Source organism: Penaeus monodon, chromosome 2, assembly GCF_015228065.2.
Source record: "Penaeus monodon isolate SGIC_2016 chromosome 2, NSTDA_Pmon_1, whole genome shotgun sequence".
Lineage (NCBI taxonomy): Eukaryota > Metazoa > Arthropoda > Malacostraca > Decapoda > Penaeidae > Penaeus > Penaeus monodon.
In genome coordinates, this window is record NC_051387.1 from 23,224,995 (window position 1) to 23,242,374 (window position 17,380).

The 17,380-nt window shown below is 34.9% G+C and overlaps 1 protein-coding gene and 1 pseudogene across 2 annotated transcripts in view; both read right to left on the reverse strand.

The window, feature by feature from the left end:
- Positions 1–208: 208 nt before the first annotated feature.
- LOC119581760 overlaps positions 209–17,380 on the reverse strand; it is a 21,090-nt gene continuing 3,918 nt past the window's right edge. For both annotated transcript variants that reach the window (XM_037929902.1, XM_037929896.1), the window contains exons 5-8: positions 2,173–2,384; positions 1,834–2,033; positions 1,459–1,665; positions 209–1,055 (exon numbers count right to left, since the gene is read on the reverse strand). In XM_037929902.1, coding sequence (XP_037785830.1) covers positions 912–1,055; positions 1,459–1,665; positions 1,834–2,033; positions 2,173–2,384 — 763 coding nt within the window. In that variant the 3' untranslated portion in view covers positions 209–911. The remainder of the gene's footprint in view (positions 1,056–1,458; positions 1,666–1,833; positions 2,034–2,172; positions 2,385–17,380) is intronic.
- LOC119581778 lies at positions 2,836–6,227 on the reverse strand (annotated as a pseudogene).

Below are 17,380 nucleotides of genomic sequence, written 5' to 3' on the forward strand. Positions count from 1 at the left end.
GCATTGGGTTAACAATACTAATAGCATTATAAAAAAATATATATTTCCAAAAATCAAGGACTAGATAAACAGGTGAGATAGGTAGAATTAGTAACTCCTTGGTGACAAAGCACTTGTGAAGCCATTTCTGACATTGCAGACGACATTGGGTTTACTTTGACATCTGCTTGACACCTGATAATATCCTAGAGTAAGGGATGATAAACAATTACCCCATAATAATTTATTTACAATAGTGATAACAACTTCTATGTATTCTTACATAGACTTGATATTATGATACACTGACAATCTCAGTGTAATAACTGCAAATATTTATAATCTTTAACATAATAATGTAAACATAACTGCAGAAATGCTAAACAGTCAGAAGCTACATGACTGAAGCAGTCATGATTGGAAAATATCAAACAGATAAAATACATTTAGATAAACTGACTGTGGATATTTCAACATTTATACTAGCTGATTGAATGGCCATTTTCAAATGGATTTCAAACATGGATAAAGAAAGTATGCTAAGGGAGGGAGAAAGGGAGGGAAGGAACTGAGGGAGGGGGAGAGGGAGAGGGAGAGAGAGGGAGAGGGAGAGGGAGAGGGAGGGAGAGGGGGGAAGGGAGGGAGGGAGGGAGGGAGGGAGGGATATGTTGTGTGTGTTAAATCACTTCAATTTGGAGTACTTCTACTTGTTTTGGAAAGCCAGTTTCCTTCAGAAAATAACAGAAAACATTTTATTGTGGATAACAGTAAATTATGATATGGACTGTATTACGAACCAAAGAGGAGATATATTGTACTTTGTCAATGGTCTTCAAAGTCCTCATTCATTCCAAATTCAAATACAGACCATCAATACTCCCAAAATTCTACCTATAACAAAAAATAGTTCCACAGCTTGAACTGCATTCGCCTCAGAATCTGACAACCTTCACTTCCCCTTTGGCAGGTGCAGCTCCAGCTTTCTCTGATGAGTTCACATTCTCAAAACTGTCCAGAGCTTCTAGGGCACTGCCATCCATTCGGCCAACTGTTATTGTTGATTTCTGGTTCTCCTCCTGGCAAGATAGAAGTAGTTGTTATGGAATACATGGCTTCCTTGAATAAGTAGGTCATATGGACCTCTGGAACTTATGGTTTACATATAAGCATGAAAGTCATTCAACTATCTGAATATGAGATCTGTGCTAAAAAAATAAAAATAAAAATAAATAAATAAATAAATAAATAAATAAATAAATAAATAAATAAATAATAATAAATAAATAAAACAATAATAAATAAATAAATAAATAAAATAATAATAATAAATAAATAAAATCCGGTCTCGTAGACTGCATAATATCACTGAATCAATCATATTCAAAAATATTTTCTCTACTTCCACATTTACACACACATTAATTGTTAACTTACTGCTCCCTATAGAACAAATATAAAACAAGCATAAGCAAGGCTTACCTGCAGATCTGGACAATCCTTGCGTAAATGTTCCACTGATCCACACATCCGGCAAGCTCCTCCATCTGGGTATAGACCACGTGGGTTTTCTGAACACTCCTTGGCAAGGTGACCCGTCTCCCCACATACAAAGCATGTTGCATGGGAAAATGCACCACCTTTATCCTTCTGTGGACACTCCTTGTGTCTGTGTTCAGTTGAACCACACTAATGGAAAAACAAAAATTCATAAATTTGTTAGATCTATTTGTATCAGTATCAAAATAAATATACCACTGCAAATTCTCTCTGCTTATTATTTGCCACTCCAGTATTTACTTATCAAAAATATTCCAAGAAACTTCATTTTCCTGTACCATGAACAGTCCAACTTACTGTATAACAGATATCTATTGGACCACTAGATCCTGATCCATCATTCAACATTGGGCATGTTGACACCATATGCCCAGGCTGGCGGCATTTAAGACATAAAGACTTTGATGCATTCTTGAGTAACCTCTCTTCTTTACGACGTTCTCTCTGCAAGATACTTTGCAGCTGATCTCCAGATACCCCCTCCTTTGTAAGACGAGCTGGAAATCAGATATTTTTAATGTTTACTTTATCACAAATTAAATTCAAGAATTCATAAATCCATTGAAGAGAAAAAAAAAAAAAAATGTTCCCTAAGCTAAGAATTTTTTCCTTCAAATGATTCTATCAATGGCTTACCTTTTAATCCATTAAGTCTGTCAGCAGATTCCTTCTTAACAAAAAATCCGTCAAATTTAACAACTTGAAAGTCCTCCTCATTATTATTACTGCTGCTTCTGTTTGGGATATCCGTTTTGCTTGGTGCATTTGTTACATCATTTCTGTTTCTTGCTCGAGTAGTATCTATTTTCATACCTTTCAGGTGCTTCTGAAGGAGCTTAAGCTCTCGCCTCTTTTCTTTTTTCATAGTCCTCTGAACTTTTATCTGTTCTTCTTTTGTTAGCTCAGTAGAATCATTTCCATCCTCCCTTTCAGAAACAGCCTCCTTCACGAGCTCTTCTCTCCTACCATCTAAATATGCCACTGCACTTTTCAACACCCAGAAAACCTTCGTATTGAGTCTCATATCATTTTCTTCAAAAAAACTGGGTTGTGATTCCTTCTCTGAACATCATTTTCCCAGTCATATTTGGGCATTCAGTTTTCCTATCCCCCGGTTGATGACAATTGAAACAGGTGAGCTGCTTTTCACTTCTTTCTTTCCTCTCACTGTTTTCCATCCCTGCTGAACAATCTGCCTTCCTGTGCCCTGGCTGATGGCAATTAAAACAAGTAATCTGGTTATCTCTACTTGCTTCTGGGCAGTCGGATATCCTATGCCCTGGCTGAGGGCCCTTTGAAACAGGAAATCTGGTTATCCCCCCTGCTTCGGGGCAGTCTGATATTCTTTATGCCCTGGCTGGTGGCATTTTGAAACAGGTGAGCTGATTTCCATTCCATGCTGAACCATAATCATTTCTTCCCATTCCTCCTGGGCAATCTGCTCTCCTATGTCCTGGCTGATGGCAGTTGAAACAGGTAATTTGGTTACCTCCACCTGCTTCTGGGCAGTCTGATATCTTGTGCCCTGGCTGGTGGCATCTGAAACAGTAGCCTGTTTTTCCATTCCTTCCAAAACCAGAATCATTTCCCATTCCTCCACTCCCTGGATGAGAGCCACTGTAAGATGCTGAACCATAATCTTTTTCTTCCCATTCCCCTGGGCAATCTGCTCTCCTGTGCCCCTGGCTGATGGCAATTGAAACACGTAATCTGGTTATCTTGGCCTGTCCTGCCATAATCTCCACCTGCTGCTGGGCAGTCAGACATCTTATGCCCTGGCTGTTTGCATTTGAAACATGTGAGCTTATTCTCATTCCATGCTGAACCCAATCACTTCTTCCCATTCCTCCGGGCAATCTGCCTTCCTGTGTCCTGGTTGATGGCAATTGAAACAAGTGATCTGATTATTACTTCCTGTTCTATTACATTCTCTCCCCGTCTTTTTTGGACAGTCAATTTTTCGTGTCCTGACTCATTGCAATTAAAGCAGGTGATCTGGCCATCATTTCCTGCTTTTGTATTTTCCCTATTCCTGCCACTGTTGGACAGTCTCAATTCTGTGTCCTGGTTGATGGCATTTGAAACAGGTGATCTGATTATCATTTTCCTGTTCTATTGCATTCTCTGCCGTCTTTTGGGGCAGTCAATTTTTTCTGTGTCCGGGCTCATTGCAATTGAAGCAGGTGATCTGGCCATCATTTCCTGCTTTATTATCTTCTACTCCTGCCACTGTTGGGCAGTCTGCAATTCTGTGTCCTGGTTGATGGCTTTGAAACGGTGACAGGCTCTCTTTTTCTGTAGGGAACATTTTCTCTACCTGTCTGTGGGCAATCTGCTATTCTATGCCCGGCTGGTGGGATCTAAAACAGGATACTTTATTGTCCCCCATTACTTAATTCAGAATTATGTTCATAATTTTCATCATCATTATCTGAATATTTTTTTAATACTACTTTTCCCCCTTCATTAGGTATCTTATTCTTCTTCTTTACCATTTTTCTTTTGCTTTCAGGTAACTGATCTTCAACTGCCGCCTTTTGTTCATATATAGTTCAATCCTTAATTCTCTATGAGCTTTTCGTTTTGCTTTCATCATCCTCCTCATTACCTAAAAATGTGAAAATATATATTTTTTACACACAAAAAAAAATAAAAATGGAAACACAAGAGGGTTTCCTACCAAAATTCCCATTTTGATTTACACAAAATATAAGGACTTAAGTACATTTGAAATATGGATAAACCCCAAATAGACATACCGTATATACTTGAATCCATAAAAAATAATAACATGATAAGTAGATAAAAGCCCTCTTCTACTCACCTCCTTCTCTGAATGCCCTTCTTCTTTGAGAGAGCCCTTCAGCTGGTCCAGCTTCTCCACCACCTCCTTCTTAACCCACATGTTGTCATACCTTTTCATGCGCTGACCTTCTTCATAGGGGAGGTCCCAAAACCCTGTTCTTTCTGTCCCATCCTTGAATACCTTAACCCTCTGAAATTTTTATCTTGATTACAAACCTTTCTTTCTTTTTCTGCTTTCCCATTATCCATTTTTTTTCGTCTTCTTTTTTCTCTTCTGTTAAATCTGAACTTTCTCAATACAATCATCATTTTTTTTCTAATTTATCACTGACCACTTTCCCCTCATCCCCTGATTCATCGCAACTGCTTTTCTTCTTCTTGATCTGGACAGCAACAGTGTTCCCCTTCTCCATTTGCTTTGTCTAGCTTTCTCTTTTTCTTCCCCTTCACTTCACCTTTCTTCACATCATTTTCAGCCCCTTTTTTTTAATTTTCTTCTTAATTTTTTTTCTTCAACGAATTTATTTCTTCATTTTCTTTATCAACAGTGTCCCTCTTTACCAACACATTTTTTTTCTTTATCTGCAAAGTATCTCCCCCACTCTCATCCAACACTCTCTTTTTTTTTTTTTGTCAAAATCTTTCTTTGTAATGCCATTATTACCTCCTTCTTTACTCTTATTCCTTTTCCACATTCTTTAATGTTTTTTCAATGTCTGCCTGCTTTCTGGTATTTTTCGTCGGTGCCAACTCATGCCAGGGGGTGGGCTCTTCCGGAACCCGCTTGTTGGAGCCCTTGGAGCCCTCGGCACGTGCAAACCTTACCATCCTTCAAGGAAGTCGTCCTCTGAAAAGCACAAAGTCAAATCAGATTTTTGTCATTTTCTCCACTTTCTCAAGGAGTGGGAAAAGTACGACCATAGAGCTCCAAGAATTTACAAGTTTTACAACCTCTCTACCATCATTAATATGAGATTGCACCAAATAGTACTATAGAAAATTAGAATACATTTACATAATGACTGTACTAAGTTACGTATAAATCTAAGGACAGCACAGAGAGAGAAAAATATTACACTCACTGACATATAAAACAATCTGCTCAGGTAAAGAACAAGGTCAGAAATAAAATTTTAAAAAAAGGGGGAAAATTAATCATGACATGCTGCATGAAGACCAGACGGAGGTTCAAGGGCAGAGACCGGATGGAAAAATAGTGATCAGGTGGGGATCCCGAGGTAATGTTTGAGTGTTCCAGGGACGCCCCCACAGTTGCTGGCTAGGATGACAGGGACAGTAGCAGAGGGGTGCAGTTACTTCATAAATTGCCCAAAAGTTCTTGGCTATGTTGCATTACATGGTAAAGCCAGATTCTTCTATTTCATTATCAGGCACCATTTCCAAAACACCATAATCTTAAAAGCTATTAGTTTTCTTTTTTTCTAGCTCTATGTGCTCAATCTGGTTTAATACCAATCTTACTAGTAATAATTATAAGTAACTTTACAAATGCTTCCAACTGTAAAAGTTGTTCCATGTGCATTTCTAAGCCGTCTGCTGTTAACCTAAACTAAAATGCGGTTACTACTTGGCTCCCTGAAACCCAGTGAGAGACTGTAATAGCAACTTACGTTTTTTTTTTCAATGACAGACCCTAATTTCCCATAGGGTGGGGGTGTCTTCATTCAGAAATAACTCCTTGCGTGAAAATCTAACGAAAAGTCAAAGCAACATATTGATCCCACAAGAAAAAAAACGAATTGACTGCTATTGACAGCCACAATACCGAAAGAGGGAGCAGTCAAAGAGGCAAATACACCACGAAGAGAAAAGCAGACGAGCAAGGCCTCCTTCAACACACGTGTCCCTCCTGTCTCTCCCGGACAGCGTTGCCAGACGCGGGTTTGTTGACTCCATAAACACGTGAATCCTTTCTGACATTCATGTGGTCCTTTGCATCAATAGTGCATCCTGTGTGAATTTAACTGATGTAGTAATTATTTCTTTCTATTCTTGTAATACCTTTGCAAACAAGAAGTGATTAAGAACTAATTCCAAAATATAATCCCGTTACAGTGTTACCAAAGCGAATATAGGTGAAGATAGTTTATACCACTTTATGAGGAAAATAGTTTATACCACTTTATGGGAAAATAATTTTATAGTTTTCGATATATCACAAAAAAAAGAAACATGTGAATGTGGCGACAAAAGAAATAATGTCTTTGGTACCAACGAAAGTTAAATAACTAGATTTTTTATTATTATTTGATCCTATTACACTACCTTTCTTAAAAGTTGCAAGACATAATCGTACAAAAGTAAAAAAGAAAATCTCTATTGTGCGTGTATGTCTATTGTATCTATGTAAGTCCATTAATGTCTATTACACTGCACAATATTTTTTACTTTATACATGAAACCCCCCAAATCACCCCAGCCAATCATCATCATAAAAACCCCCACCCCCCCCCCCAAATCTCCCCAAAAAAAAATTTTTCATCATCACCCAAAATGATCAACCCCAAATCAATTCATCTATTGGCTAATTTTTTTTTTTTAAAAAAAACTTTATTAAAAGTTTTTTTTTATCTAACCCCTTTTAAAACCCTATTTTATTTCCAGAAAAGTTTTTCCTTAAAAAAATTCTCCAAAAAAGATGGTAGATTTTACAGTGATAATTTCCTCATTTCTTCCAAAAATCTTAAAAGACTAAAGACACAGTTTTTTCTCCCCTTTGAACCGAGTTCACGGACTTTTGGCTGACGCTTCATTTAAGGGAAGGTAAAAATTTTGGAAACCACACAAAAATATAACAAAAATTAAAAATCTTCATTATTCTATTACTTTTAAAGATGCAAAAACCAAATTTATCACCATCTTTGTTTAGTATCACCATCCCATTATTTTTTATTATTATCATTTATCATCCTTAGCAGCAGTTTTAATGTTAGCTTTATTGATATATTACTATGAGTAGATGTTGTTGAGTGATAATAATGATAGTAACTTAATTGAATACCAATCTGTTGAAATTTTTAAACCCTTGGGTTTAAAAGGGAAAACCATCTTGTTAGAAGGGAAAATTTTCCCCCTTTCAAGAACCCAAATTTTTCTCTCGGGTCTTCCCACTGCTAGAAAAAAAAATTCAAAAACCATTTTTGAGATCATTATAAGTTGCCCTGTCACATTCATCTTAATCTGGATGGGGAGATTTAAGGCGCAGTCTGACACTGTTTTGCGATCGGGAAATTCAAAAGGGAAAATCATAAGAAAAAGGGGTTTTTTAAGAAATCCAGCAGGGGAAAAATTTTTTGGCAAAAAGTGTAAAAAAAGGGAGTCTGTAAAGGAAAAAAGTTTCCTAAATTTAACTAGTATGGTTTTCATTTGATAACCAAAGGTTGGATACGTCTTCATTGTTAGTGCTGACATATCAGTGTATAGTGGGTTTTTTTTCCAGCCTTTTCGATGATGGATTCCAAAGGTACCAGAAACTTTCTTGTAATATACGTAAATTCATGATCTGCCAGATGGGATTGGCTGTCTTCAAGGTAAAGGAGTGTTTCTTTGTGGCAATATATTTAGTCTGAGGTACAGTTATGTGTATATTTCCTAATGGTTATGGGTTTTTAAAATTTTTTATAAAAAATATATATTATAATATATAATATAAATAATATATTATATAATATATATTATATAAAATCTATATTATATATAATTTTTATATATATATAAAATTTTTTATTATATATTAAATAAAAATTTTTATCAAATATATTATATTTTATAATAGTTATTTTATATATTATCTATAATATTTATATTCTAATTTTTTTAAATAATACTTTATATATAATTAATATTAAAACAATTTTATCTATAATTAAATATGACTATATTTTATAGATAGTATATATATATATATATATTAATTAATAGATTATATACATATATATATATTATATATATATAATATTATATCATATATATTATATATATAATATATATATTATTTATATATAATATTATATATATATTATATTATTTATATTTATATTATATATACTTTATCTTATATATTAATATTTCATAATTATATATATATATATATTTATATATATATTATATTATTATTATATATATATATTATATATATATATTATATTTATTTATATTTAAGTATTTATTATATATATATATTTATATATATATATATATATTATATATATATATTATATATATATATTATTATTTATATATAATTTTAATATAACCACACACAAACCACCACCACACACACACACACACACACACCTATCTGTATACAGTTGACTATTCTACTTGATATACATACATCAATAATTTTACAAATAAACTGCATTCTGTTACCAATATAAACCAAAATTTATTATAAATACAATATAAAAGTATTAAAACAAACCTTATTGAGTCAAACTTGAATCTCTGTAAATTCTACATTCTGACTGAAAGTTGATCAAAGAGTACAAGAATGGGACAGAGGTAAGTTGTGAATCAGACCCATTTGTGTGAGGAATTCCCTGAAAGACAAAAATTTATTATATAAATTACTGAATATACAATAGCCTCAAATTTTGGTATAAAGTTATTTTTTCTGTTTCTATTAATAACTGTATAATTTGAAGTCCTAACAAAGAAGTCAGTAAAAATGTAGCATTAAGTGATGTTTTTCAAACATGAATCATACTAAAAAATTAGTTAATACAAAACCCATTGGAATATACCTAACGTCCTCAACAAATATATTGCCACAAAGAACATCCTTTACCTGAAGACAGCCAATCCCACTCAGTCATGAATTTACGAAATTTAAAAGAATTTCGGGTACCTTTGAACCATCATCAAAAAAGGCTAAAAAAACCCCCACTATAATATATGTCCCCTAAAAAATGAGCTACCCAACCCTTTTGGTTTTATCAATAAACCTACTATTAAATTGAGGAAATTTTTCTTTCCTTCTCAAAACCCCCTTTTTTTTTACATTTTTACCAAAAATTTCCCTTCCCACTGCTGGATACATTTCTTAAAATCCTCTTTTTTCATTATGATTTGCCTTGATGAATTTCCCGATCTGCAAGCAGTGTCAGCTGCGCCTTTTCTCCCCACCCAAATTGATAAATGTGAAGGGAAACTTTAAGATCTAAAAAATGTTTTTTTAAATTTTTTTTTCTAGCAGGGGGAAACCACTGAGTAAAATTTGGGTTTTTAAAAAAAAATTTTTTTTTTTTAAATTTTTTTTTTTAAAACCCAAGGGGTTTTAAATTTTTTAATCAATCTGGTTATTTTAGTTAATCATTATTATCCTCAACACATCTATAAAAAAAAAAAAAAAAAAAAAAAAAATTTAAAAATTAATATAATAATAACTAATAAGGTGAGGTGATTATAAAAAATGTGGTATTTAAACCTTTTTGGTTTTAAAGTATTAAAATTAAATTTAAAATTTTTTTTCTTTAAAAATTTTTTTTTTCCCTTTTTTTAAGGGGATTTTTTTTTGGGTGGGGATTTAAAAAAGGGGGTTTTGGGGAAAAAACAAAATTATCTACTGTAACTCTACCCTTAAAATTTTTTTTAAGGAAATTTCTGGAAAAAATATTTTTTGTTAATACTTATATGTAACATACCCCAAGATATATTGAGATTTTTGGGGATGTGTTTTGATGATATGTTTGAAGATGATTATGATAGGGTTTTGATGAGTTTTGGGATGTTGAGGATGATTGATATATTGATAAATTTGATTGATGATGTTTTGATAAATGATGTTTAAATATGATGATGATATGTTGATGATGATTGGATGATTTTGAGATGATTGATGATGAGGTTTGAGATGTTTATGAATGATTATGGATTGATGATGACTTTGATGTATTGATATGACTGAGTTATTGAATGATTATGATTTTGATGATGATGATGATGGATGATGATGTGATGATGGATGATGATGATGATGTGATGTGATATGTGATTAAAAATTATGAAAATATAAAAAATTCTATGGAAAAAAAGCCCTGCAGGCCTATACAGCTCACTGGCTTAAAAAACTCCAGCATAATTGGGTTTGAGTAACTAACCATTTTCCTAACACTCATTCCACTGTCACTTTTCAGCCTGTCTTCTTTTGTCTGTATGCTGACAGGGGGTGATCTTTTTGGTCCCCCAAAGAAAACTGGGGGGACTTAGAAATGCTAGGCAATCTCCCCCTTTCTCTGTATCTCACTATTTTTCAATTTACCCGATGAAAAGTGTCCCGTGTTTGTAAAGGTTTTACCGTCCAAAAACTTTATTTTTTTACTGTATCCGGGTTTTCCCCAATGTAATAAATTTTCCCCTTACTTTTACTCAAACCTCTCCATAAACAAGGGTGTGCTTGATACACTTAAATAAAATGCAAGCCTGGGTATGCACATGTTTTTCAGGGAAACCCCCTGAGGGGGCAGGCCTCACCCCAGGCCCTTTTGCAGTTTAACATAGGTCCTATTAGCACAAAATGCTTTTTTTCTGGCGTTCCGTTCCCTGAGTGTGTGGGCGTTTAGGGTGCTAACCTTTAATGGGCTAGGGGGGCATACTTACTTTAAACACATATGTATGAAAAAACAATTTTTTTTTGAAATATTTTATAAAAAAAAATTTAATAATAAAGCGATACACTATCGAAAAATAAAGGTAATTCCTGCAGACATTTTGAACTAATTATTTTTGGTTTAAAATACAATTCTTTCCTCTTCTCGTTTTACTTAATGGGAGAAAATCACTTATGTGCGATACTGGACCTGTAAAATACACATAAACTAATTCCATAGCCTTACTTTAAAAGAATTTTTCTCCATGTGAAAATTTCACAATTGCACTTTTTCTCTCACGAGCGGCTTCACTGTTACCATGGAAACCTCCCAAATCAGCTGATTGGCGACGGTGCAAATATGGTTTGGAAATATAGTTAGCATACTATTTACATTTCAATCAATAAATGATATTCACCGAATTAATATAAAATATATGATTTTGGGATTCAGGGATAATAAAGAAAAAGAAAAGTTTATATTCACGGTAGTTTACGACAAATCTCTCGCACCATACACATGGTAAGGGAGTAATAGTCTTTTATATCTAAAACCCTATAAAAGAAAAAGAAGACATACACTGGTACGAACGAAAATTAAATAACTAGATATGTTTTTTATTTTTTATCAGTTGATTCTATAACACTACCTTTCTTAAAATAGCAAGATATAATCGTACTAAAGTAAAACAAAAATCATCTATTGTGCATGTGTAATAGACATTAATGGATTTTACATAGATACAATAGACATACACGCACAATAGAGATTTTCTTTTTTACTTTTGTACGATTATGTCTTCCCAACTTTTAAGAAAGGTAGTGTAATAGGATCAAATATAATAAAAAATCTTGTTATTTACCTTTCGTTGGTACCAAAGACTTTTTTCTTTTGTCGCCACATTCACATGTTTCTTTTTTTTGTGATATATCAAAAACTATAAAATTATTTTCCCATAAGTGGTATAAACTATTTTCCTCATAAAGTGTATAAACTATTTCACCTATATTCGCTTTGGTAACACTGTAACGGGATTATATTTTGGGAAATTAGTTCTTAATCACTTCTTGTTTGCAAAGGTATTACAAGAATAGAAAGAATAATTACTACATCATTAAATTCACACAGGATGCACTATTGATGAAAAAGGACCACTGAATGTCAGAAAGGATTCACGTGTTATGGAGTCAACAACCCGCTCTGGCAACGCTGTCCGGGAGAGACAGGAGGACACGTGTGTTAGGAAAGGCCCTTGCTCGTCTGCTTTTTCTCTTCGTGGTCTATTTGCCTCTTTGACTGCTCCCTCTTTGGGTATTGGGGTTGTCAATAGCATTCATTCGTTTTTTTTCTTGGGGGATAAATATGTTGCTTTGACTTTTCGTTAGATTTTCACGAAAGGAGTTATTTCTGAATGAAGAAAACCCCCACCCTATGGGAAATTAGGGTCTGTCATTGAAAAAAAACGTAAGTTGCTATTACAGCCCTCTCACTGGGTTTTCAGGGAGCCAAGTAGTAACCGCATTTTAGTTTAGGTTAACAGCAACGGCTTAGAAATGCACATGGAACAACTTTTACATTTGGGAAAGCTTTGTAAAGTTACTTATAATTATTACTATAAGATTGGTATTAAACCAATTGAGCACATAGAGCTAAAAAAAAGAAACTAATAGCTTTTAAGTTTGGGTTTTTTTGGAAATGGTGCCTTTAATGAAAAGAAGAATCCGGCTTTACCATGTAATGCAACTAGCCAGACTTTTGGGAATTATGAGTAACTGCACCCCTGCTACTGTCCCTGTCATCCCTACCCGCAACTGTGGGGCGCCCCAACACTACATTACCACGGTCCTGAAATCCCCGCCTTTTGCCTCGGATCCCCACCTGATCACTATTTTTCATCCGGGCTCGCCCTTTAACCTCCGTCTGGTCTTCAGCAGCATGTCATTTTTTTTCCCCTTTTTTTTAAATTTTATTTTTGACCCCTTTTTTCTTTACCTGGCAGATTGTTTTATATGCGTGAGTGTAATATTTTTTTTTCTCTCTGTGCTGCCCCTTTGATTTATCTACTTAGTCAGTCATTTTTTAAATGTATTCCAATTTTCTATAGTACTATTTGGTTCAATCTCATATTAATGATGGTAGAGAGGTTGTAAACTTGTAAATTCTTGGAGCTCTATGGTCGTACTTTTCCACACCCTTGAGAAAGTGGAGAAAATGAAAAAAATCTGATTTGACTTTGTGCTTTTCAGAGGACGACTTCCTTGAAGGTTTGTAAGGTTTGCACGTGCCGAGGCTCCAAGGCTCCAACAAGCGGGTTCCGGAAGAGCCCACCCCCTGGCATGAGTTGGCACCGACGAAAATACCAGAAAGCAAGCAGACATTGAAAAAACATTAAAGAATGTGGAAAAGGATAAGAGTAAAGAAGGGAGGTAATAATGGCATTACAAAGAAAGATGTGACAAAGAAAAAAAGAGAGTGTTGGATGAGAGTGGTGGAAAATCCCTTTGCAGATAAGAAGAAAAATGTGTTGGTAAAGATGACACTGTTGATAAAGAAAATGAAGAATAAATTCAGTTTGAAGAAAAAAAATTAAGAAGAAAATTAAGAAAAGGCTGAAAATGATGTGAAGAAAGGTGAAGTGAAGGGGAAGAAAAAGAGAAAGCTAGACAAAGAAAATGGAAAAAGGAACACTGTTGCTGTCCAGATCAAGAAGAAAAGCAGTGCTGATGAATCAGGGATGGGGGGAAATTTGTCAGTGATAAATTAGAAAAAAATGATGATTGTATTGAGAAAAGTTCAGATGTTAACAAAGAGAAAAAAGAAGACCAAAAAATGGATAAGGGGAAAGCAGAAGAAGAAAGAGTTTGTAATCAATGATAAAATCAAGGGTAAGGTATTCAAGGATGGACAGAAAGACATGGTTTGACCTCCCCTATGAAGAAGGTCACGCATGACAAGGGATGACAACATGTGGGTTAAGAAGGAGGTGGTGGGGAAGCTGGACCAGCTGAAGGGGTCTCTCAAAGAAGAAGGGCATTCAGAGAAGGAGGTGAGTAGAAGAGGGCTTTTATCTACTTTATCATGTTATTATTGTTTTATGGATTCAAGTATATACGTATGTCTATTTGTGTTTATCCATATTTCAAATGTACTTAAGTCCTTATATGTTGTGTAAATCAAAATAGATTTGGTAGGAAAACCCTCTTGTGTTTCCATTTTTATTTTTTTTTTGTGTGGTAATAAATATATATTTCACATTTTTAGGTAATGAGGAGGATGATGAAAGCAAACGAAAAGCTCATAGAGAATTAGGATTGAACTTATTATGAAACAAAAGGCGCAGTTGAAGATCAGGTTACCTGAAAGCAAAGTAAAATGGTAAAAAGAAAAATAAGATACCTAATGAGGGGAAGTAGTATTAACAATATTCAGATATGATGATGATAATTATGACATAATTCTGAATTAAGTAATGGTGACAATAAATATCCTGTTTTTAGATGCCACCAGCCAGGCATAGAATAGCAGATTGCCCACAGACAGGTAGAGAAAATGTTACCACAGAAAAAGAGAGCCTGATCACCTGTTTCAAATGCCATCAACCAGGACACAGATTGCAGACTGCCCAACAGTTGGCAGGAGTAGAAGATAATAAGCAGGAAAATGATGGCCAGATCACCTGCTTCAATTGCAATGAGCCAGGACACAGAAAAATTGACTGCCCCAAAATGACAGGCAGAGAATGCAATAGAACAGGAAGTGATAATCAGATCACCTGTTTTCAAATGCCATCAACCAGGACACAGAATTGCAGACTGTCCAACAGTGGCAGGAATAGAAGATACAAAAGCAGGAAATGATGGCCAGATCACCTGCTTTAATTGCAATGAGTCAGGACACAGAAAAATTGACTGTCCAAAAATGACAGGCAGAGAATGTAATAGAACAGGAAGTAATAATCAGATCACTTGTTTCAATTGCCATCAACCAGGACACAGGAGGCAGATTGCCCAGGAGGAATGGGAAGAAGTGATTGTGGTTCAGCATGGAATGAGAATAGCTCACATGTTTCAATGCAATCAGCCAGGGCATAAGATGTCTGACTGCCCAGCAGCAGGTGGAGATTATGGCAGGACAGGCCAAGATAACCAGATTACGTGTTTCAATTGCCATCAGCCAGGACACAGGAGAGCAGATTGCCCAGGAGGAATGGGAGAAATGATTATGGTTCAGCATCTTACAGTGGCTCTCATCCAGGGAGTGGAGGAATGGAAATGATTCTGGTTTGGAAGGAATGGAAATCAGGCTACTTGTTTCAGATCCACCAGCCAGGGCACAAGATATCAGACTGCCCAGAAGCAGGTGGAGGTAACCAAATTACCTGTTTCAACTGCCATCAGCCAGGACATAGGAGAAGCAGATTGCCCAGGAGGAATGGAAGAAATGATTATGGTTCAGCATGGAATGGAATCAGCTCACCTGTTTCAAATGCCACCAGCCAGGGCATAAGATATCAGAACTGCCCAGAAGCAGTGGGGATAACCAGATTACCTGTTTCAATGCCATCAGCCAGGGCATAGGATATCCGACTGCCCAGAAGCAAGTAAGATAACCAGATTACTTGTTTTAATTGCCATCAGCCAGGCACAGGAAGGCAGATTGTTCACAGGGATGGAAACAGTGAGAGGAAAGAAAGAATTAAAAGCAGCTCACCTGTTTCAATTGTCATCAACCGGGCATGGGAAAACTGAATGCCCAAATTGACTGAAGATAAATGTTCAGAAAGGAATCACAACCCGTTGTTTTTGAAGAAAATGATATGATGACTCAATACGAAGTGTCTGGGTGTTTGAAAAGTGCAGTGGCATATTTAGATGGTAGGAGAGAAGAGCTCTGAAGGAGGCTGTTTCTGAAAGGGAGGATGGAAATGATTCTACTGAGCTAACAAAAGAAACAGATAAAAGTTCAAGGACTATGAAAAAAAAAAAAGAGGCGAGAGCTTAAGCTCCTTCAGAAGCACCTGAAAGGTATGAAAATAGATACACTCGAGCAAGAAACAGAAATGATGTAAACAAATGCACCAAGCAAAACGGATATCCCAAACAGAAGCAGCAGTAATAATAATGAGGAGGACTTTCAAGTTGTTAAATTTGACGGATTTTTTGTTAAGAAGGAATCTGCTGACAGACTTAATGGATTAAAAGGTAAGCCATTGATAGAATCATTTGAAGGAAAAAATTCTTAGCTTAGGGAACATTTTTTTTTTTTTTCTCTCTTCAATGGATTTATGAATTCTTGAATTTAATTTGTGATAAAGTAAACATTAAAAATATCTGATTTCCAGCTCGTTCTTACAAAGGAGGGGGTATCTGGAGATCAGCTGCAAAGTATCTTGCAGAGAGAACGTCGTAAAGAAGAGAGGTTACTCAAGAATGCATCAAAGTCTTTATGTCTTAAATGCCGCCAGCCTGGGCATATGGTGTCAACATGCCCAATGTTGAATGATGGATCAGGATCTAGTGGTCCAATAGATATCTGTTATACAGTAAGTAGGACTGTTCATGGTACAGGAAAATGAAGTTTCTTGGAATATTTTTGATAAGTAAATACTGGAGTGGCAAATAATAGGCAGAGAGAATTTGCAGTGGTATATTTATTTTGATACTGATACAAATAGATCTAACAAATTTATGAATTTTTGTTTTTCCATTTGTGTGGTTTCAACTGAACACAGACACAAGGATTTTCCACAGAAGGGTAAAGGTGGTGCATTTTCCCATGCACCATGCTTGTATGTGGGGGGACGGTCACCTTGCCAAGAGTGTTCAGAAAAACCCCCGTGGGCTATACCCAGATGGAGGAGCTTGCCGGATGTGTGGATCAGTGGAACATTTACGCAAGGATTGTCCAGATCTGCAGGTAAGCCTTGCTTATGCTTGTTTTATATTTGTTCTATAGGGAGCAGTAAGTTAACAATTAATGTGTGTGTAAATGTGGAAGTAGAGAAAATATTTTTGAATATGATTGATTCAGTGATATTATGCAGTCTACGAGACCGGATTTTATTTATTTATTATTATTATTTTATTTATTTATTTATTTGTTTATTTATTATTTTTTATTTATTTATTTATTTTTTTTTATTTTTTATTTTTTTATTTATTTTTTATTTTTTTTATTTTTTATTTTTTATTTTTTTACTTTTTACTTTTTATTTTTTATTTTTTATTTTTCATCTTATAATGTACAGATAAGTTTTTTCCCAATTCCGGTCCATATGACCTACTTATTCCAGGAAGCCATGTATTCCCAAAACTATTCTCTTCCAGGAGGAACCAAATCAAATAACAGTTTGGCCGATGGATGGCACCCTAAGCTCTGACAGTTTGAGAAGTGAAACCAAAATTTCCCCATTTTAGACGAAAGTTCCT